The sequence below is a fragment of the Papaver somniferum genome, unplaced genomic scaffold (assembly GCF_003573695.1).
Source record: "Papaver somniferum cultivar HN1 unplaced genomic scaffold, ASM357369v1 unplaced-scaffold_57, whole genome shotgun sequence".
NCBI lineage: Eukaryota > Viridiplantae > Streptophyta > Magnoliopsida > Ranunculales > Papaveraceae > Papaver > Papaver somniferum.
In genome coordinates this window covers 4,572,638-4,595,570 of record NW_020648415.1, presented here as the reverse complement: position 1 = coordinate 4,595,570, position 22,933 = coordinate 4,572,638, and the positions used below count along the sequence as shown (strand labels likewise).

Below are 22,933 nucleotides of genomic sequence, written 5' to 3'. Positions count from 1 at the left end.
GAAGAAGGAGATAAGGATGGAGAAAATGACAATGATGAAAATGAAGAAAATGAGAAAGAATCAGATAAGGATGGAGAAAATGAAGATGACTAATCAGAGGAGGACTAGAGGACGATGAATAGGAAGAGGAACAAGGAGAAACAATTCAAGATAAACCTAGAAAGACGCCTAAAAAGCCTCGTGCTAGATATGCATACATTCCTCATAATGATTTGTGTTTTCCTCCAAAGAACCCAACTTATGGTACTCAAAAAGACCAAGGGGATGCATTGTTTGGCTACAAAAACTCATGGGGTGCCAAGATCTTTGCGATAAAGGTATTGATTCCTAACCATCAATATTTTTCAGTCATTTTATTATAATTTGACATAAAGTTTTTATATATATTAGTATATAAGATATGATGTTGTTTTTGTAGGATCATAATAATGCGGTTTGTGTTTTGAAACGTCAAAAGAACAAAATATGGGATATAGAGGACGAGTGTGATGAGGTCCGATTGAAGGTATTTGAATGTGTACTATGGAACGCGATACAACATGCGTACCAAAAATTTGATGTTGTCACTGTTGCTGCATTTTCCGAGAGGCTTTATCCAGATACAGATACCTTTCATCTACAATTTGGCGAGATGGCAATAACTCCGGATGATTACAGGAGAATCACAGGCCTACCAATTATGGTAAAAAGTGTTCGAGAAGGCTATGATCCCTCGATGTCTAGGACGGGTAAGGTCAAGGCACATTGTGAGTTTAGACGAGCTGTTAAAGAGCCTAAGAAAGGTGAAAAGTATAATGAGATTGAGGAAGACCGCTCATTGAAGAAGAAGTTGAAAAAGTTCAAGATCAAAGTTTTGAAAAAGGAGTTTGGAGGGACAAAAGATTTGGCTAAGGATGGAAAGTTGGTGATGACACCGGAGAAGATTAAGCACCATGTGACTGCTTATTTGTTATATCAACTAAGAACCATTTTCTTCCCCGACACTTCTGGGAGCTTGGTAAATTCCCATTACCTGCAACTTTTGGAGAACCTTGATGAGGTGAACAACTACTCTTGGGGCACGACGATTCTTTCCTTCGTTCAAGAGGAGCTCAGAAAAGCTTCGAGGCTTAAGACTTGTCAAATTGGAGGCTTATACACCCTTGTTTACCCCGTCAAATTATCCTTTGTGCGTTTCAAAATAGTTAGTATACAGAGTATGGTTCGGTTGAGACATGAAATAATTAGGAAACCGAACTTTGTAGTTCGGTTTGAAAGATATATTTGAGAACAAACTGAACTCTTTTTTTGCTAACCGAATTTTTGTTTTTGTAGCCGAGTTAATGTGTATTGCTACTAATCATACTGCAAATATATCATTTGTGGCTCCTTCTCATAGGTTTGGGTGTACCACCACTTTCCTGATATGAAATTGGCTCATGCTAGGACTCCTTGGCTTTATGGGAAGCCTACAGCTGGTAAATACGAATTTTTGAACTCACATATCAAGGGTAAAGAAAAACCGTTGTTGAAGTTGAGGGAGAGATTGGATACTGCAACGCTTGAAGATGTGATTTTCCATCCATACACTATTCCATCAGATGAAGAGGAAGAAGTCGAGGTTGATAATTTCTCACCTATTGTGGTTTATAATAGACCGTTGTTTTATCCTGGCAGTTGTACAATTTATAATCCTCGAAAAGTATTTAGACAACTTTGTTGTGTCCAAACTGTACCACAAGTGGAAAACTTCAAGGTGAAGAAGCGGGGAACTAAGAACGTCGTCAAACATTTTACCCCAAAATATGAACCTGCTCTATCAGTGGACCACTGGAACAACTTTCAGAATTATCTTCTTCCACCTGAAGAGTGTGTAGATTAGTATGATGAGCCAATGCCGCTGACGAGGGATATATGGAATGGTATGAACATATTTTTCATCCTCTTGTAATAAATAGAGTCTAACAAGCCCGTGCTAAGAAAGCGAAACAAAAGGCAATGGAGAAAGAGGCTCAGAGAGTTCAGAAGCATATGCCTACCTGTGGTGATTAGGCTTTGAACTTATGGAATGCCGCGGTAAGATATTCTCTCTTATTTTTTCTTTCCAAATTGTTATAAAATATTGAAAATAATAGTTATTAATGCTTTTGATTGAAAAAAGGTGAAGGTGGGTACAAAATTGTTGAAGAAAGTGATGGCAAAAATCCGGAGTGGAGATCCGATGAACACTCGAGAACAAACAGACGTCTACAACCAATGGACTAAGGTTTTATCACCCAACATTAATTGTTGATCCAAGCCAGACCATGCCGGTGAAGAGGAGTCTCCGAGAAAGGAAAGGTTCAAGTCGGATGGTTGAACAACAAAGCGGTGGAGACGACACCCCAAGTGGCGACGAAGGGAAAGCTAAAGCTCTTAAACGCAAGAATAAAAGAGTTTGTCATAGTGGTCGTCGTGAATGAGTGATTGCAACAATTAGTGGTATGATTTCTTATGTTTAGAAAACTTTTTTATTACGGATTTGGTAGTTTCTTTTCTTATATTTGTGTGTTTGCAACAATTACTTATGGTATTGTGGATTAGTAAATGAATTTGATAATTTGGTTTTTAATGTTTGTTTTGAAGGATTAGTTCGGCTATTAGGATAATTTATCGATCTAATCGAACTTTATTACACAAAACAAATTGAGATACAATAAGGTAGTTCGGCTATTAGGCCAAAAATAGTAAGCAACCGAACTTTTTAGTCCCAAAGTTCGGTTAGCAGATAAAATTTAGGTATAACCGAACTTAACAAACAAAAAAAATCAAAAGTTATAGAGACTTATTCGGTTACCTAGTAAAAATTTGCAGATAACCGAACTTAACAAACAAAAGAAATCAAAAGATATAGAGACTTATTCAGTTACCTAGTAAAAATTTGCAGGTAACCGAACTTAATGCTTCCAACCAGGGAGAGTGTACTGGGTGTTCAGCTACCTGTGTAAAATTTTCTGGTAACTGAACTTTTAATTTCCAAAGCTTGCACCTACTCATCACATTACACCATATATGGAACGTACAAAGAATATTATGTGCTAATGGGAAGACGTTCTCTATTGCGTTCATTAACGCTACTTCATTGTCCGTCACTATAACAAAAAGCAACGATAAACGGTGACTTCGTCGACGTACGACCCACAATGTTCAACAATGGCATCTTGTATGTTAGTCTTGTAAGTGCAATCCATTATAAGAACTTCATGAAAACATTGGGCCAATTGTACACTCTTCGGATGAGTAATGAAGAGATGCGTTATTTCTTCTTCCGGACCTACCTTCTTTTGAACCGCGTAGCCTTTCTCTTGAGCAAAAAAAACAACAAAACAATTGGTGCATGACTTGTCTATCCTTCCATTCATTCATTTTAATTGTCTCAATTGCATTACTGGACCAGAGCTTCTAATTTGATTTCCCTGGAGTGGATTCCCTCTATCTCGGTGTCACTGGGAAAATATGAATTCCCTGACTTTCTTAAACGCAACCCCACCATTACTCCATTACCACTTTCTGGCATAAATGCCATGCACTAGTCGGAAACAGCGGGTTCGACCATAATAATACAGAATGTATTTACACGCCTCTTCCCAAAACCCTCAATTATTCTATCTATAATATCTCTAGGTCAGCTTCGTTAGGTTAGATGAAGAATAATCTGAGAATGAGACGAAGAGAGTTCCGGACACCAACACCACCGGTGCCGAACCTCCCAGGTGATATCGCTGGCGACATACTATTGATGTTACCTGCAAAATCAATATGTAGATTCAGGTGCGTTTGCAAACAATGGTGCCACTTACTCAATCACCATGATTTTATACAACGTCGTCTTAAACACAGCTTTGAAACCGTAAATTTCAGTTGTTTTTCAATAGAGCATAATGATACTACACATGAACTTTACATGCACATCCCAAAACCCTCATCATCAATACATACAATATTTGAAAAAGATACCCCGAGTGTCAAGATGGATTCTCCATTCAAAGATACAAGTCTAAGGATTAACATTGTGTGTTCTTGTAACGGTTTGATTTTGATGAAAAGTTGTAGTAGTCATTGGCTTTGGAATCCGTGCACCGAAGAGTTTAAAGAAATATTAATTCCACAAGTTGAATTTGGACCTCAGCATCTTAATATAAATCAAAATAACGTATACAGTATTACATATGGGGTTAGTTATGATTGCGATGCCAATGATTACAAGATTGTCGTAGCTACCTGTTACGAGAGTAATATGATGCATGTTAATGGTTGTAAAGTTCAACTTTATACATTAGAATCGAACTTATGGAAAACCTTACCCGACATCTTTCCTTATAAAATTTTAGGTTTGTGTGGTAAGGCTGAACTAGTTTTTGTTTGTGGAGCCTTTCACTGCATAGCGAGACGACTTCTATCCAGTAAAACAATATGCATTGTTTCTTTTGATATCCGTAGTGAGAACGTCAGCGAAGTAGCAGTCACCCCACTAGTCGATGAATTATTGAATGATACGAAGTATAATTATAATATGACACTGGGTGTTTTGGGAGGGTGTAATAAATTATGGGTATCGAGGGATCATAGATCATACAAAATCAATAAAACACAAGTAGGGAAGTCAGGAAAATTAAAGTGGTTCGGTCACTGACCTACATCCACTGAGAAACCCCGTAGGGTGAATTGGATTGATCTCCAGGCTTACTGGGATAGTTTTACATTTACATGTTGATCCTATTTATAGAGATGATAGAATCAGTAAACACTACAAGATAACATCTTAACTATCTTATCTTGACTAGGTAAATTAAGCTTACCTAAGTATAACAACTAGCTACAAAATAGCTTATGGAGACTCGGTCTTCTTGACTATCTCTTCTGTTCACTCAACTTCTTTTGAATACGTCTGCTATCTTCTAATACCCCCCTCAAGGTGGACATGGAGAGAATCGAAATGTTCAACTTGAAGTGGTATCTAAGAAGATCTTCAACACAATCATTTTTAGCTTCATCTTATCATCTATACGGCTCCTTGGTCATTTAATCTTCAAACAGGTGCACTTGAATAAAAATGAAATACATCAACTGGAGCAGCAAAATGATCTTCACCAAAACTGTTGAGATATATGGGTCTTGCAGTTGCAAACGGACTTGATTAGATATTAGGCTTTGAAGAAGGTTTAGAAGAGTGATATGGACTTGGTTTGGTGATTATTAACCAAGACAAGACATGATAGACAAACCAACACATTGAAACTAATGATGGTCGTCTAAGAAAAGTAGTTTTCACAAGTGAAAAATGATATTTGAGTAGTATAGTCTTCATGCTCACAACTAGTTACTGAACTTGATAAAAGGTACAAGAGTTTACAGATACCTCAATTTGATTGTGCAGATGATAATGCCGAAATTATAAGATACGTCCATATTGAGGAACACAAATGGACGTCAAAGAGAGGTTTCGTGGATGAAAAATAGTTTCGAAAAAGATTCAATAGATAAAACAGTTTGTTGCTCGACAGGTAAGATCGCTGTGTAGAATAACAAACAAAAGTGCGCAATATACTCTTCGTGTGCACAACTTGCCATTAAACAGAATAAAGAGTTTATGGATACCTTCACAAAAGTGAGGATTTAAAAATGACATCATATTCACACAGTATGTCATCCGATGTGAGAACGAGAGTTGATTTTGTTTTCCAATAGAAAGTGAGGAAAACCCATTGGAATTGTGAATGGATTGTGATGAATAAATCCCTAACAGATGGGACACGAGCAGGAAAGAAACAAAGAGTTGACTCTTGAAAATAAAATATGAGCACATGGAATAGCTGACCATGGATTTGGAAAGCATAAAGTATTCCGGAACTGTGAGTGTTCTTCACAAAGAGAAGAAACCAAAAAAAAATTCAACCGAATGTTCTTGACAAATTGAACAAACAGAAAAATTCAACTACTATTGGAAATCAAATCCAAAAGATCACTACTTTCAGAGATGATAAAGGAAATATATTTGATATGAAATTATTGGACGTGTCATATATATATCCAACAAAAAATGGAGTACCAAAAAGGTAGCAGGAGAATTTGCTATAGATAGCCACTGCAATGGCTATAGATGCGAACCATTACTGATCTATGGTGGAACACCATTAATGAAAAGATAGCAATTAGTTACTGCGAGTTTGCAATACATAAAAACTGAGTGAAACAAGTTTGATTCTTGTTATCATAGCATTGTAGTCTAGCACTTGTAGATGATATTTAAGGAGATAAAACTGAACATGGAAATATGTTCAGAAATTTTGAGATATCTAAAATATGGAATGGTATATTTGGTAATGAATGGATTTCCGAAAAAAAAAAAAAAAATTGGATATCAAAGAAAATATTCGGAATAAAGATATCTCTGGAAAGCATGAGTTTAATTTCCAGAAATATAGAAAATATTTTCACTGAATGAGATTACCAAAAACGGTAAAGATAGAGCATATGAAAAATATTAGGTCTTAATAAAACAAGACCTCAGTGGGATAAACTTGGAGAATCCGACAGTGATCAGTTTAATTGAATCAGAGATGAGACAAACTTTGATTAACATCAAAATCATGTCGGACTAATGAAATTAAGATACCACTTGGTCTATGATCGATACCCAATGTCATAAAGCTATGAGAAGAAACTCATAATCATGAGAGAGTACCAACAAATAGTACGATAATACAAAAGGTGTATTTTTCTTTCGGAAATAAGATCGCAAAAGATGTATTTTCCGAAGATTAATTATGTTCACAGAAAAATAATAAGAAGAGTTATGTTAATTGATGATAACTCTCTTTGACGTCCAGAGAAAACCATGAATATTGGTTTCTCTGTTTATTGATAGCACGTAGTGATAAGCTATCGATGAGAATAAAAACTAATTATGCAATCTGTAACCCAGAATGAAAAGTTTGTTAAATAGAAAGAATTGTAATATGATAATCTTCCTCATTAAAACTTTGGGTAGAAATGGCAAGCAACGGTTTACTTTTGATTGCTTGAGGACCTATCATCAGTCAATACACGATAAGCATGAAGGGATTGCATAAAATGAATTGAAACAAGAGTTAAATCAGTCTGATAACAGACGCAAAAAAAAAAAATACTGATGCGGAAGCAATTCGAGCGGATCTCCCCGCTCTGATACCATAATAAATTATGGGTATCGAGGGATCATAGATCATACAAAATCAATAAAACACAAGTAGGGAAGACAGGAAAATTAAAGTGGTTCGGTCACTGACCTACATCCACTGAGAAACCCCGTAGGGTGAATTGGATTGATCTCCAGGCTTACTGGGATAGTTTTACATTTACATGTTGATCCTATTTATAGAGATGATAGAATCAGTAAACACTACAAGATAACATCTTAACTATCTTATCTTGACTAGGTAAATTAAGCTTACCTAAGTATAACAACTAGCTACAAAATAGCTTATGGAGACTCGGTCTTCTTGACTATCTCTTCTGTTCACTCAACTTCTTTTGAATACGGTTCTTTACTTTCATTTAGAAATTATCACAGATATCAATTGATTCAGCAATTGGATCGTTGGAGTTATCGTGTTATTAGTCTAGGATTTATCTTTTTAACGGTTGGTATTCTTTCAGGAGCAGTGTGGTAAGAACCTAATTTTCTTTTTACGCCGCGAGATATCCAAACGGAGTCTTTGTCTAAAGAAATGCGTTGAGAAATGGCAGATGTATAGAACCCTTCAACGAGATAGTGCTTTTTCAAATCTCTCAAAATGGAATCTGTTACAAACATATATGCCATGGTTCCTTACTTCGGGAGGGTGCAAATTTCTAAATTTCACCCTTTTAGATACTTTTTCAGACCTATTGCCGATACTAAGTAGCAGTCAAAAATTTGTATCCGTTTTTCATGATACTAAACAGCCATGGATAATTTTGAGATGAGATCCTTCCGAGTGGGATATAGAGAATTCGCACTATTCTCTTCTAATAGGGTGCCTTTGCATGGTACTAAGAGAATTTGGTAGCCGTAAAATTGAAGTTTGGGCGATGAAGGATCAGAATGTGACTGAATCGTGGACTAAATTGTTCATTGCACAGCTCCCAGCAGTTTTCAGCCATGTGAAATTATTATGGGAATTCAAGAATGGTGAAGTTTTATTCGTATCAACTGCGGTTTTCCATGGCAACAATGGTGAGAATTGTCGCTTAGTTTTGTATGACCCTGTGAGTCAAAAATGTCAAGCTACTGAGATCCAGCATATTGCAAGAAACAAATGGAACTTAGAAGCTTATGTTGAGAGAAGTCTAGTGTTACTTAACTCAATCAACGGGCAGAGCCGCTCCTTAAAGGGTCCAGCATTTGGAGGACTTTTTTTCCCATTGGGTAGACTGCAGTGTTTTTAAATTATTTCTAAATTCCATTCTGGACGATGGATTCTCTTGGATTTCTGTACTTATCTTACAATAAACAGAGTAGCAAGAGTTCACGAGGAACTCACTTTGAGACTCTGAGTTGGGATGCATCAGCTTTCCTTGAGAACAATTTATTGTGTGGACTACCCACGAAGAAAGTTGGCAAGGGTGACAATGATAGCCCTACAGATGAAGTTCAAGAATATGATCACATACTAGAGTATTGTTGTTGTGGGATTTGGAGTTGGATTCTGGGGTTTATTCTTTATTTTGCTAACAGAGATCAAAATGGTGGTTTGGGTATTGGAGAATTATTGATTCGGTTGCCATTAGAATAGTAGATTGTAATTTGTTAAGTTGATACCAGTAAATGTTTGATTAATGAAATTTTTCGAGTTTATATCATTTGCTTTGATGAATGTTTGGTTAAAAAAAAGATGCACCCAGTGTTTGCATGCCATTGTTTGTATGATTTGCTTTTTTTCAAGTGGTGTTGTACTGGGTATATATATATATATATAAGTTTAGCTTGGTCTCTATCATGGCATTATATACAAACTAAAACACACTCATCAATTTAGCATGTTGCTTCTTTGCAGCTCCAATAGTAACTTCTAACTGCAAAACCCTGAAAGGCAAAACCTTAGAGATTTTTTTACACCAGGAGCACTTAACTGCCGGATCGCCACTTAACTGCTGCATATATCTTGGAGCTATTGGTAATTTCCACCGCAAATTTTCTGCTTGCGAATACAAATAGGACTCTTATTCCGGTGGAAAAGCTGTTCCTTATATTTCTCATACTCGTATATCCTTTTCCTTGGAAACTGGTTTGTTTCAGAACTTTAATCTCTCCCCAGAGTTAATGGGGAATTTCGATCATCTACCAACTGATATTGTACTCGACATTATAACTCGTCTACAAACCGAAACAGTATTAAACTGCAAGTTAGTCTGCAAACCATGGAGGGATCTAGTTTCTCATCATCCATCATTCTCTCAGTTGCATCTAACTCATCTTAATCACTCCAGTACTGATTCAGGCAAGTTAAGCTTTCTTGTTAAAGCTGAGAATCTAGAGCTTCACTATTTTGAGTATAACGAGAATAATGATGAGACACCTATTGACAGCATTAAAAGGATGAATTTCACCCCTCCATTTGAATTTCACTATACCTTTCTTGGTTCGTTTAATGGTATAGTCTGTTTTTGTGGATACAAAGATTATCCTGTTTATATTTGTAACCCCATGACCAAACAATATGTTATGATTCCAGAATTTGATGGGTCAGATTGTGATGATCAGTTTATTTACTGGTCGAGTGGGTTTGGTTACCTTCCTTCAACTGACGAGTATAAAGTTGTTAAAATTTTTACGTTCAGTACACAGCTCAATATTGTTGAGGTTTTGGTGTATACTCTTGGCAGTGGCAATGGGTGGAAAAGTGTTGGGAGGTTTGATATTAAGGAGCACAGACGCAGATGTGTTGTCGAACATGGTGCTGTCTTTGTGAATGGAGCGCTGCACTGGGTGGATCAAGGAGTAGGAAGTGTTTTTGTTTTTGATTTGACTGAGGAGAAGTTTCGTGAACTAGTTTCACGACCTCCTCTGCCAACAAACAGCTGTAGCATCTGGTGCGATTACACTATAGGGGAATTGGGTGGGGTTTTGTATTATGCTATCAAATATCGCCGTCGAATCACTGAATGCACATGTTTTGATATATGGTTACTGAACAATATTCCTGACATGAATGAGCAGGTGGAACATGAGCCATCGGGTTGGAGTAAAGTGTTTAGCATTCCTGGGAGAGAACCATTAGCCTTTACCAAGGGTGGCGGTGTTTTATGCTTCGATTATTGGTCCCTTGGCATTTATGATTCAATAGCTTCAAACTCGAAAAATCTTGTGGATTTTAGTGGATTCAGTCAAATAATCCCTCATACGAACACCTTATTTTCGTTAGAAGAATTAGGAGAAGAAGATGTATACATAATGGAGTCAGCTGAAACTGAAGAAGATGTATACATAATGGAGTCAGCTGAAACTGAAGAAGATGTATACATAATGGAGTCAGCTGAAACTGAAGAGACAAAAAACCGTGATTTGAAGACAGCAGCTTGCAAGCTTCTGCCATTACTCTTGGTTTGTTTTCATGTCATCAGTCTCAACGTTATGGCACGCAGTTTTTTCTTTTCTTTTTAGGTGTATTGCTTGTTTAGTACAATGATTCTGGCAAAACTATGCTTTTTTATGACTGTAATTTTATGCTCTCTGTCAGCAGTTTAGTAGCTGAGATGTTACAAGTTCTTCTGACAAACTGGCATTGCGACTCGGTCAGGATACTTGACATGACTCAGACACTAATGTTCTTTCATTCATCAGATACCATATATATGAACAAATCAAACAACTTGCTCTGAGCAAAGAAAACTGGTTTTCTGATTCATTTTAACACAAAACAAAATAAAGAAGGAAAGATATAGAAGAAAAAAATACTTGATTAACTAGCATCTTAGTACTGTTATTACATGAATCTTGCTTTAACTTGTAACCACAGAAGAATACACGGCCTTGAGCGACAGGGTTACTGCAGCAATGATCGGTCAGGCTGTATTATATATGCTGAGCACAAGACTAGTCCCTGCAGTTACATATTTAGCTATAAAATTCAATATCAGCTCGTTTCAGCACAGCTGCCACCCCGAGTCAAATTTCATCTACTGCTATAAACTATGAGGGATCTGGTTCTGTTGGAAGAAACCCATGACAGCATCCTCAACTTCCTCTGCTTCATATTTGATGTATAACCCGGGGTGTTTCCCCTTCTCTATCTGGCCTCTATACCGACCTAAGAAATGTCGGTAGGCTGGGACCAATATCTGTGATAAAGAAAGGCGAAGTTCCTTTCGAAGTTCCTCATCTGGTACAGACCACGTGACTTGATTTCGGTGCACATCACCAAAGATGGAATTGAAACGATTGAACCGTTCTCTTAATAGATTTATGGAAACACCGGAGAAGAATGTTCCTTCCTCACGTAAGCCGGCCTCTGTCAAACTATCTAGAATCGTTCCCAAAGTATGGCTTCGGTAATGCCTAGCTGAATCCTTAATTTTCAGTGACAACTTTTCTAAGCATTTGTCACCAATCATTTCCCTGAGTACCTCTGACCCTTCTTTAACTTTCTTCACATTGTAATGTGTATTACTCATGATGAACAAATGTGACATTGCCAGGTCTGGGGAACGCTGAGATCTAACATCTAGATTCTGAACCAAATTCAATACGATCCAAACCATATGAACTGCTAAAGGTGATTTATTCTCGGTATCCAGTAACCACAAGTTAGATGCTATGGGGTGACTTGGTTCTAACTCAATTACAGGGTTTGACACAATTAGCTCAACAAGTGTATCCTTGTAATCTGAAGCCAAACTGATAAAATTCATGACATACCTCGTTAAGGGATGAATTGTGCCACCTAGTACCGAATGCTTCTCCGAATATTCTATAACACATTTTTCGAACTCAATCAACAACCCTCTAGCAGCACCAGCCAAACTTGTGATAATATCATCCACATTTCCCCGAAAACCTGCCCAGAACTGTGAATGAAACACCTCTTCAATATCGGGTTTAAGCTTTGACACAGAATCATGCAAGTCCAATATTTTGCAAAACTTTTGAGGATTTTGAAGAAGCCCCTCAGGAGTTCTAATCCCATTAACAAAATTTAACAATTGAACGACAAACCCTTGGACAGTCTCATAAAAACAGCCCTCGTCTGCAGGACCATTCATCCATTCAAAGCCTTTGAAAATCTGCTCAGACAGTGTCTTCTCACTTGCAAACAGAATCTTTATACAGGAATTTGCTGCACGAATCCATATATCTATCTTGTCATTCAAAACATCCCATTTCAATTCCTGCATCTCAGAAGTACTAAGATTCTGAAAATCTAAATGATGGAGAAATGACTCGATAGCTAATTTCCTAATCTTGGTATACCCTTGGACACATTCCCTGGTATAACCTGCACCAACCATTCTTTCTGTAATACGACGAAGATCGTTTATCGCAGTACTAATTCCACTTCCTTTACTTGATTGAGTACTGGACTCTGACTCGGTTTCTCCTGGGACCATATAATCAAAGCTTAAGCTTTTATGTAATGATCTTGCAGAACTTTTACCACCTCTTGAATCTATTGAGTTCATACTGAGAAGCCATTCAGTTTCTATGATCTTACTATGCGAATTCAGTAAATTCTTGAACTCACCCTCTAATCTTGCCATAGCTACCTGAATTGCTTTATTCTGATCATCATTCCGATCAGTACTACTGGACACAGCACAAAATTTCAAGCTCTTCTGAATCTCATCAACAGCTCGTAAGTACTCTTCAGATTCTTGATGATGATTACCATCAAACAACATCATCTTTTCATAATCCACACATTGAAATATTACTTTTTCTGCTCTTGCGATGGAATTCTCTTCAGGTGAGGCTTGAATTGTCGGAGAAGACGACATTGCTGGGGAAATACTGTAAGACAAAACGAAATTGGGAGTAAGAAAGGTTTAGAAAGAAAAGAGAATGACAATTTCTTGGAGCTGGTTTCTTGGACAGAATCAAAGGAATTTGCAGTTTGGAATGAATTCCCCAAGCGGGATTTTCTTCTATATGCGGTTTGCCGGGCTCCCATAACCTCTTCTAGGAACGATGGCCCCGGTCTCATAGGTCTCTGCGAGGTTCTTCTTTCAGGCAGTCGACCAAACAGTTGAGGTGCAGATTGAGTAGATAAGTTCAGCTGGCGGTATGGCTTTCTTTTATGGCTCATTTTTCCTGCGAATTCGAAACCTAAACAAACCCAACATTCCTTGACGTACCAGGTCTCTCCAACATTCACAGTCATAGCCATTCGTGGCTGTTTTCTGTTGATTTTTCGACACAAATTCGACTCGAATCAGTTGTAACCAAGCTCTTGTTTTGCTGAATACTCGAATTAGAGAAGAACCCAACTCTTATAATCCTTCTTAAACTCTAATTACCTCTTTTATCTTCACCATTGACGCCAAAATATCAACGGCACACCAACTTAACCTCTTAGATCAGGGCAGTGAAATGCAATTGAGAGAGTGATGGATAATGAGATACAAGATTCCGCAAACTAATTGATATCTGGTAGAATGTTCGTTGGAATGAAGAACAGGGGGTTAGTCAGTGATTTCGGGGGAGTTGAGTGTATTTTAAATCTCAGAGAGTTTGAGAGAGTGTAGGGAGTTTGAGAGAGTTTGGTGTTTTTGAGTTCAGAGAGTTTGGGGGAGTGTAGCGATTTTGAGAGAGTTTATTAGAGGGAGTTCGGGGGAGTTTGGGGGAGTTTTCATTCTCTTTTAAGAAACAATAAACCCTCATTTGCAAATAACATTGATCTCTAATCAAAAGAAAAAAATAAATGAAAATGATCATTATCTCTGTATCAATAGTATATTATTTTGTGTAACGAGATATTTTTTTCCCTTCAATTTAACGGTCTCCATACAATTCTAACTCCCTTTGTTCACGAACATTTTCCCACATATCATCTGCTATACTCTTTCTCCATGCATTAGCTTCTTGACGTTGTTGTTCTTGAGTTTGTTGTGTCAAAATTTCGTCGTCATTTACAAGCGTTGATGGATGGCTATGTTCCTCTTCCTCTTCCTCGACCGGAAACTCATCTGAACGGCATTCTTTTCGTAAGAAGTTGTGTAGGCCTGCACAAGCTGTCATTATCTCCGCTTGCACCTGATACGGAAATGGAGGTTGAGACTTAAAGATCAAGAAACGAGACTTCACAACACCAAACAATCTTTCAACTACATTCCTCAAAGAAGCATCACGTTTTCAGGACTTGAATACGTCGTCAGAAAATTTTAAATTTCACAATCTTTACCCAAAAAATCATACAAAAATCATTGTGTGATGGAATTCAACAAATTTGGTCTTGTTGCAAAACTAAGAAACTCCTCTTTAACATAAAAATTATATCGCAAAGTAATGAGTTTTATAGATATGTCAGAATCATCTCGACAAACAGGGCAGAAATCACGTTTTCAGGACTTGAATACGTCGTCAAAAAATTTTAGATTTCACAATCTTTACTCAAAAAATCATACAAAAATCATTGTGTGATGGAATTCAACAAATTTGGTATTGTTGCAAAGCTAAGAAACTCCTATTTAACACAAAAATTATATCGCAAAGGAATGAGTTTTATAGATATGTAAGAATCATCTCGACAAACAGGGAAGAAATCACGTTTTCAGGACTTGAATACGTCGTCAGAAAATTTTAGATTTCACAATCTTTACTCAAAAAATCATACAAAAATCATTGTGTGATGGAATTCAACAAATTTGGTATTGTTGCAAAGATAAGAAACTCCTCTTTTACATAAAAATTATATCAAAAAGGAATGAGTTTTATAGATATGTCAGAATCATCTCGACAAACAGGGCAGAAATCACGTTTTCAGGACTTGAATACGTCGTCAGAAATTTTTTAGATTTCACGGTCTTTACTCAAAAAATCATACAAAAATCATTGTGTGATGGAATTCAACAAATTTGGTCTTGTTGCAAAGCTAAGAAACTCCTCTTTAACATAAAAGTTATATCACAAAGGAATGAGTTTTATAGGTATGTCAGGAACGTCTCGACAAACAGGGCAGGAACACGTTTTCAGGACTTGAATACGTCGTCAGAAATTTTTTAGATTTCACGGTCTTTACTCAAAAAATCATACAAAAATCATTGTGTGATGGAATTCAACAAATTTGGTCTTGTTGCAAAGCTAAGAAACTCCTCTTTAACATAAAAATTATATCACAAAGGAATGAGTTTTATAGGTATGTCAGAATCGTCTCGACAAACAGGGCAGGAACACGTTTTTAGGACTTGAATACGTCGTCAGAAATTTTTTAGATTTCACGGTCTTTACTCAAAAAATCATACAAAAATCATTGTATGATGGAATTCAACAAATTTGGTCTTGTTGCAAAGCTAAGAAACTCCTCTTTAACATAAAAATTATATCACAAAGGAATGAGTTTTATAGGTATGTCAGAATCGTTTCGACAAACAGGGCAGGAACATGTTTTTCAGAAAAATCTATACGAAAAACACTATTAGGGTTTTGACCGAGAGAGAGAGTACGCACAAAAAAAACTATACACAATCAAAATAAACAATCATGGAGATTAAATATATGAAAAAAAATCAAAATAGTACACAAATCAAACTATAAACAATCATGGAGATCAAAGAAGAAAAAAAAACATACCTGGAAAAAACGTTTCCTCTTCTTTCTCCTATGGTTTTCTACGCACCAAACTCCTTCCCAAATCTCTACTCTTTTGAGAGATTTGTTGTGAGACCAAAATACACTAAAAACTCCTTCGAACTCCCTAAAGCAACCAATTCCCTAGTATTGTAGGGTTTTATGACTAACAGGGAGTTCAAGAGCTTTTTTTGAACTCCCCAACGACTAACAGGTGTTTTCTAGGGAGTTTAGGAGACTCCTCTAAACTCCCCCATGACTAACGGGGATTTGGAGAGACTCCCTCAAACTCCCCCACGACTAACAGGAGAAAACACAAATACATTGAAATCACTCGAACTCTCCCACGACTAACCCCTGGAAGATATGAATTAGTAAATCTTAGGGTTAGAAGAATTGAGAGTTCTGGTTGTTTGGGAGAGTCGCTGCTCTCTGTGTTTTTACTTATCTGCCCGAATACTTACTAATATCACCCAACAAATTGGGTGTTTGTTGTTATAGTTGGCATCCGTGGAGTCTTGGTTAATAACTTAACCGGGACATGACCAGAGTGTCCCTTGTGCACGATGTAAAACAAAGAAGCCATATATATTTATAGAGACTCTATACACGAGGTTACATCATGGTCCATAGACTCTATACACGATGGATTAAACCACCATTTCCCACATAAAATATGTCAAGAATTGCTCAATATTTCGGTCCCCCTTTCTCATTAATAAGTTAACCATTTATACAAGACCAATACTTGGGACTCAAGAATCAATACTTTTCCTAATACGTTTCTATGACTGTTTGGCTGTCTTGAGACCTACTCTAGGGTCTCAAGAATAGACACCGACCCAATGGGTCTTATTTACTGAATCTTCCATATCAGTCTCAGTTTCTGCACCATTCCTTATTGGTGTTTTGATACACTTTCCATATCGGTCTCAGTTACGTGTCTTAATACCCTCCCTCAAGACGGAGCATGCAGGTCACAAATGCCCATCTTGGATAGAAGACCTTGAAACTGAGTTTTCCCTAATGATTTTGTGAAAATATCCGCCAATTGTACTGTGGTAGGATTGTAAGATGGCGATATAATTCTCTGTATTATTGCATCCCTGATCAGATGACAATCTACCTCTATATGCTTGGTACGTTCATGAAAAACTGGATTCTTAGCAATATATAATGTTGATTGGCTATCACAAAGAAGACTCATTCCTTGTGTATGATGAACTCCTAAATCTCGTAGTAACTGTTTTAACCACTTTAACTCACATGTAGTTGCCGCCATTGAACGGTATTCTGCTTCAGCTGAGCTACGAGACACAGTATGTTGTTTCTTAGTCTTCCATGACACTGGTGAATCTCCAAGAAGGACAAACCATCCTGTTAGTAAACGCCTCGTTAAAGGACAACTTGCCCAATCTGAATCACACCAACCTTTCAAGTTAAGATTACTATCAGAGCGCAACAGAATTCCTTGTCCAGGATTCTTCTTCAAATATCTAACCACACGAAGTGCGGCTTCCCAATGCTCCAGTCTAGGTTGTTGCATAAACTGGGACAAAGTATGCACTGAGTAAGCAAGATCTGGTCGTGTGACTGACAAATAAATTAGACGTCCAACCAGTCTTCTATATTTCTCCACATCTTTGAGAAAATCACCTTTTGCCAAAGCAAGACGGTGATTCGTCTCCATTGGAAATTTTGCAGGTTTTGCACCTAAGAAACCTGTTTCCATGATAATATCCAACGCATATTTTCTCTGGCATATGTAGAAACCCTTTTTACTACGAGCCACTTCCAATCCTAGGAAGTATTTTAATTTTCCCAAATCTTTCATCTTAAAACATTGACCCAAGTATGACTTAAATTTTGTAAGTGCAACTAGATCATTACCTGCAATAATCAAATCATCAACATACACCAGCACATTAAGTTGCATCTTTCCCTTGATCATAGTAAAAAGAGAATAGTCTGAGTATGATTGACGAAATCCATAATTCTTTATAGCTGTTGACAACTTTGCAAACCAACACCGTGGAGCTTGTTTTAGTCCATACAATGATTTCTTCATCCTGCACACCATATTAGGATTACCCTTGGCAAATCCTGGCGGTATCTTCATATACACTTCCTCTTCCAGATCTCCATGAAGAAATGCATTATGTACATCCATCTGATGCACTTCCCACTCCTTAGCCGATGTAACAGCTAAAAACATACGAACAGTTGTCATCTTTGCCACTGATGCAAACCTCTCATTGTAATCTAATCCTTCAACTTGATGATTTCCAAAGATTACTAGTCTCGCTTTTAATCGTACCAACTTCCCGTTTTCATCATACTTCTCTGTATATATCCATTTTCTTCATAGTGCCTTCTTACCGGGTGGTAATTCTGTTATATCCATTCCTTGTTCTTCCAAGGCTCTTATTTCTTTCACCATTGCTTTCCTCCATCCTGGATGCTTCATTGCTTCTCTGAAACTTTTAGGCTCAGATTTTGCAGTTAGTGCTGCAAGATATGTTTTATGTACTGCAGAAAACCTATCACAACTAACATAATATGTCAAAGGATAAGGTGTACCTGACGATGATGATTATGTGGAATCGAGCTGAGATGGACTATTTTCTCGAATGGTGTGCGTCACAAATCCTTTGAGCCTACTAGAAGGGATCTTCTAACGCTTGCCCTTACCCATCTCTTCTTAAGCCATGACATTATTGCGAGCACCAACATCCACTTCAACAACAACATCCTCTACTGGTTGTGTATGCATGTCGTTGTGTACTTCCACAGTCACGCCTTCTTCTGCAACTGTGTTGTCTTCATCATCGCTGTACACTTCCGCTGTAACTTCCGCAGGACTGGATTGATCAGTCTCAGTAAAATCACCAGACGTATTGGTCTCAGTGAAATCTCTAAAATTCGACTGATTCCTGCAATTCGAAGCATCCTTATTCAACCCACGTTTCAAGTTCGGCTCATATGGAAACTGATTTTCATGAAACTTCACATCTCTCGACACCAGAAATTGTCTTGTGTATAAATCGTAAACTTGCCACGCCTTCTTACTAAAAGGATAGCCAAGAAATACACATATCCTTCCTCTACTCGTAAATTTATCTCCTTTACTTCTTTGATCATGCACATAGCACAAGCATCCAAACACCTTCAACTGATTATATGGTGGTTGCTTTCCAAACAAAATTTCATAAGGAGTTTTATTGTTTAGAATAGGTGTAGGTGTACGATTAATTAAGTATGTCGCGGTCAGTGCACATTCTCCTCAAAATCGTATTGGTAAACTTGCTTGAAATCTCAAAGCCCTTGCCACATTCATTATATGCTGGTGTTTTCTTTCAACTCTTCCATTCTGTTGAGGAGTACCCACACACGAAGTCTCAAAGACTATCCCATTAGTCTTAAAATAACCACGCAATGCATTAAATTCAGTTTCATTATCACTTCTAACAATTTTGACTTCTTTGTTAAACTGTCGTTTTACTAAAGCAACAAAATCACGAAATATTGATTCAACCTCAGTTTTGTATTGAAGTAAATAAATCCACACACCTCTTGAAAAATCATCTACTATTGTCAGAAAATATTGATCTCCACTTGATGAATGTATCTTATAAGGACCTCATAAATCAATATGAACTAACTCAAAAATACAATTGGACTTACTCAAACTGGTAGAAAAACTACTTCTACGATGCTTTGCTCGTGGACAAATATCACAAGCATCATTATTCTTCTTTATTAACCTACTCACTCCTTGTAACTTTTGTAATACTTTCTCTGAAGGATGTCCCATACGTCGATGCCACAGCTCATATGTATCTTCACTTACAGCCATAACTTCCACTTGAGGCACACCACAGAAAATATATAGTCCACCTTGTCTCTCAGCCACTCCAATCATCCTCCTCGTCAACCGGTCCTGTATAAGACATAAACTGTTAGTACATTGGATAATACATCTCATCTCATCAATGAGTTGTGTAACTGAAATTAAGTTACAGGTTATCTGAGGTACGTAAAGAACATTCTCAAGTCTCATTCCACCAGTAAGAATCACAGATCCTATTTTCTCAGAGTGCGCATATTTTCCATCAGGCAATCCAACTGAATATGCCTTAATATCTCTTACGTTAACCATGTCAAGAAGTTCACACATGACATGATTTGTTACTCCTGTGTCAACAATCCAGGATGTTTCTTTCTTTTTACCTTGTAGATGAGAACTGGTCTTTCGTGAGTTTAAATACTCCATCACCTGCTGAACCTGTGCAGCTGTAACTCCTACCAATCCTGATCCATCATATGTTGACGCACCACTTGTTTTATTTGCAGCTTATATATGCAAGTTATATGCATGAACGGTGTTACCACCTTGTCCTATGCCACCTCTTCCGTTTGCATTCCCAGCACCAGTACGTCCACGTCCTCTTCCTCCAGTTCTACCTCCTCTTCCATTCTTTGATCTGTCTCCCCACCATTCAGGGTATCCAATTATTTTAAAACAGCCATCATCAGAGTGTCCTTGTCTACTGCAATGTTTGCAGTATTTGGTTGGATCATAGGTGTTGAGAAGACGTTGATCAGCTTGCACCTTGAAATCCATGACATTCTCTTGTACGTCTGAAGTAACACCTCCATCTCCGATTCTCAGACGTTCTGAGTTGAAAATCGCTTGGTATGCAACATCTATTGATGGCAGTGTATCCCTAGCTAGCAGTTGTTCACGCAAAGAACTGTAGACAGAATCCAGGCCAATAAGAAAATAATGCAAGAAATCTTCTTCTCTTAACACACTTACCTGAGTCGCAATATTACACGTGCACCGTCCACACTTGCACTGAGGTATCTTCATATAAGTCACCATCTCATCCCATATTTTGTTCAATCTTCCATAATATACAGCAACTCCCTCCGTTTTCTTTTGTTTGCAATCACTCAAGGATGCCTTTAGCTGACATATTCTGGTTCCACTCACAACACAGAATATTCTCTTCAAGTGTGTCCACAACAGACTTGCATCATCATAGTCTCCAAGAGTTGATCTAACTGAAGCTTCCAACGTATTACTGATCCATGAAACTAACATTGAGTGAACTGCAATCCATTCTTCCAACTGATCTGGTTCTACAGGTTGTTTGATTGTTCCATCAACAAAACCGAATTTTCTTTTGGCTATCAATGACCTTCTCATGGCTCTAGCCCATTCATCATAGTTAGTTCCTTTTAGAACAATCGGTGTGATGATTATTCCCGGTCCATCACTAGATCCAAGATGATATACTGGGTTTTTCTTCTACGTATCATATTCAATCATCTTTGCTTTTGATGATTCTACTTCTTCAACCATCTTTAGGGTTTGAACAATTTCGTTTTTTTTTTTTAGGGTTTAGGTATCGTAACTGGCTCTTGATGCCATGTCAAGAATTGCTCAATATTTCGGTCCCCCTTTCTCATTAATAAGTTAACTATTTATACAAGACCAATACTTGGGACTCAAGAATCAATACCTTTACTAATACGTTTCTATGACTGTCTTGAGACCTACTCTACGGGTATCAAGAATAGACACCGACCCAATGGGTCTTATTTACTGAATCTTCCATATCAGTCTCAGTTTCTGCACCATTCCTTATTGGTGCTTTGATACACTTTCCATATCGGTCTCAGTTACGTGTCTTAATAAAATATGTTCATAAGCAGCTTTAGCCAAAGCACCATGTAAAATAAGTGTATTTTTCTTTTTGAAGCATGAATTTTATTAACGGAAGATTATGTTACAACTTGATTAATAAAAATTGGGATCGGCTGGTCCTAAATTTTGATTTATCATATTAATTATTTATTTAATCATTTCTTTAATCATCCCTGTGATGTGATGAAGCATAGGAGGATCTCTGAATCCGTCATTGGGTTCTGTCTCAGATTTATTTTTATTTATTTTTTGAACAAAGAAACCACATATTACATAGAAAGATATGTTACATCATGCTCTATACGAGGGATTAAACCACCATTCCCCACATAAAATATGTTTACGGGCAACTTTAGCCAATGCATCAGCTACCTTATTATATTCTCTATAAACAAAATTACACCACCAAACAAAATTAATATTACATAAGTTTACACACTTCCTAAAAAGAGGAATACTCTGCCAAGGAGATAGAGTAAATCTCTTGTTGAAGATAAGAGCTGATATTCAGATTATTAGTTTCAAAAATCACCTGATTTCATCCACGGTTATTAGTTATTTCCATTGCTTTTGTTAAAGCCCAAGCCTCTGTCTGATGAACATTAATAGCTCTTTTTACTTTGCTTTTATAACCACATATCTTTCTGCATAATCTCGAGGTATAATTCCTATTCCAGCTAATAAAGAATGGGGACTAAAAGAGACATCAATATTAACCTTTAACACATTCATATGAGGAGATTTCCAAGTATTGCGCGCACTAGATCTGATATTAAATAACTTAGAGAGATATAGAGGCAATATCTAAATGATGATGTGTTATGTAATGACTAATTTGATGTATGATTGTGTTTGGATTAGGTGCAAGATTACTAAAAATAACTCTACATTTATGTTTCCAAAGTAAATGCATAATCTAACCTACAATATGTATAGAGATATGAGTATTATAGATATTGATATTACAGCCCTTTTCTTGCCAGGACTGAACCCATGCCAAAATAGTTGAATGATGCATCATAGAAGAATAACAAAGAGGAAGAAAGTATCCCCAAACAGCCTGAGAAAAAGAACAATGAAGTAATAAGTGATTTAAGTCTTCATTGTTAGTAGTGGTGCACATGACACAGTTCTGATAAGAAGCATCTTGGTGACGAAACAATCGATCTCTTACATGAATTGCATTATGCAGACATTTTCATACAAAAATTTGAATTTTATATGGAATTATCAACTTCCATAACTTAAGCCAAAATTAAGGTGAAAAATTAAGAGAAGAATTGTTGCTGGGGTCTTGTTCAAAAAGCATTTTTTAAGTAGAAGAGGTTGTAATGATACTAGAAGAAGTAAATGGACAATTCAGGGTGTCTGGTTGATCTATCTGGATTGGAATAATAAGAATTGAGTTCATCTGATCATTGGTAAAAAGTTTTCGCATAATTGAGACATTACATTCACCT

At 37.0% G+C, this 22,933-nt stretch overlaps 2 protein-coding genes across 2 annotated transcripts; one reads left to right on the top strand and one right to left on the bottom strand.

Annotated features, from left to right (window-relative positions):
- Positions 1–9,301: 9,301 nt before the first annotated feature.
- LOC113343338 (F-box protein At3g07870-like) lies at positions 9,302–10,733 on the top strand. Its single transcript, XM_026587563.1, has 2 exons — positions 9,302–10,582; positions 10,722–10,733. Exons 1-2 carry the CDS (start codon positions 9,302–9,304, stop codon positions 10,731–10,733), a joined length of 1,293 nt encoding a protein of 430 aa, XP_026443348.1.
- A 430-nt stretch (positions 10,734–11,163) lies between these two features.
- Positions 11,164–12,972, bottom strand: LOC113343337 (exocyst complex component EXO70A1-like). Its single transcript, XM_026587562.1, has one exon. It carries the CDS (start codon positions 12,970–12,972, stop codon positions 11,164–11,166), a length of 1,809 nt encoding a protein of 602 aa, XP_026443347.1.
- Positions 12,973–22,933: the final 9,961 nt, after the last annotated feature.

Coding starts and splice junctions, on each gene's coding strand:
- LOC113343337 (XM_026587562.1), bottom strand. CDS start 12,972: ATGTCGTCTTCTCCGACAATTCAAGCCTCACCTGAAGAGAATTCCATC.
- LOC113343338 (XM_026587563.1), top strand. CDS start 9,302: ATGGGGAATTTCGATCATCTACCAACTGATATTGTACTCGACATTATA.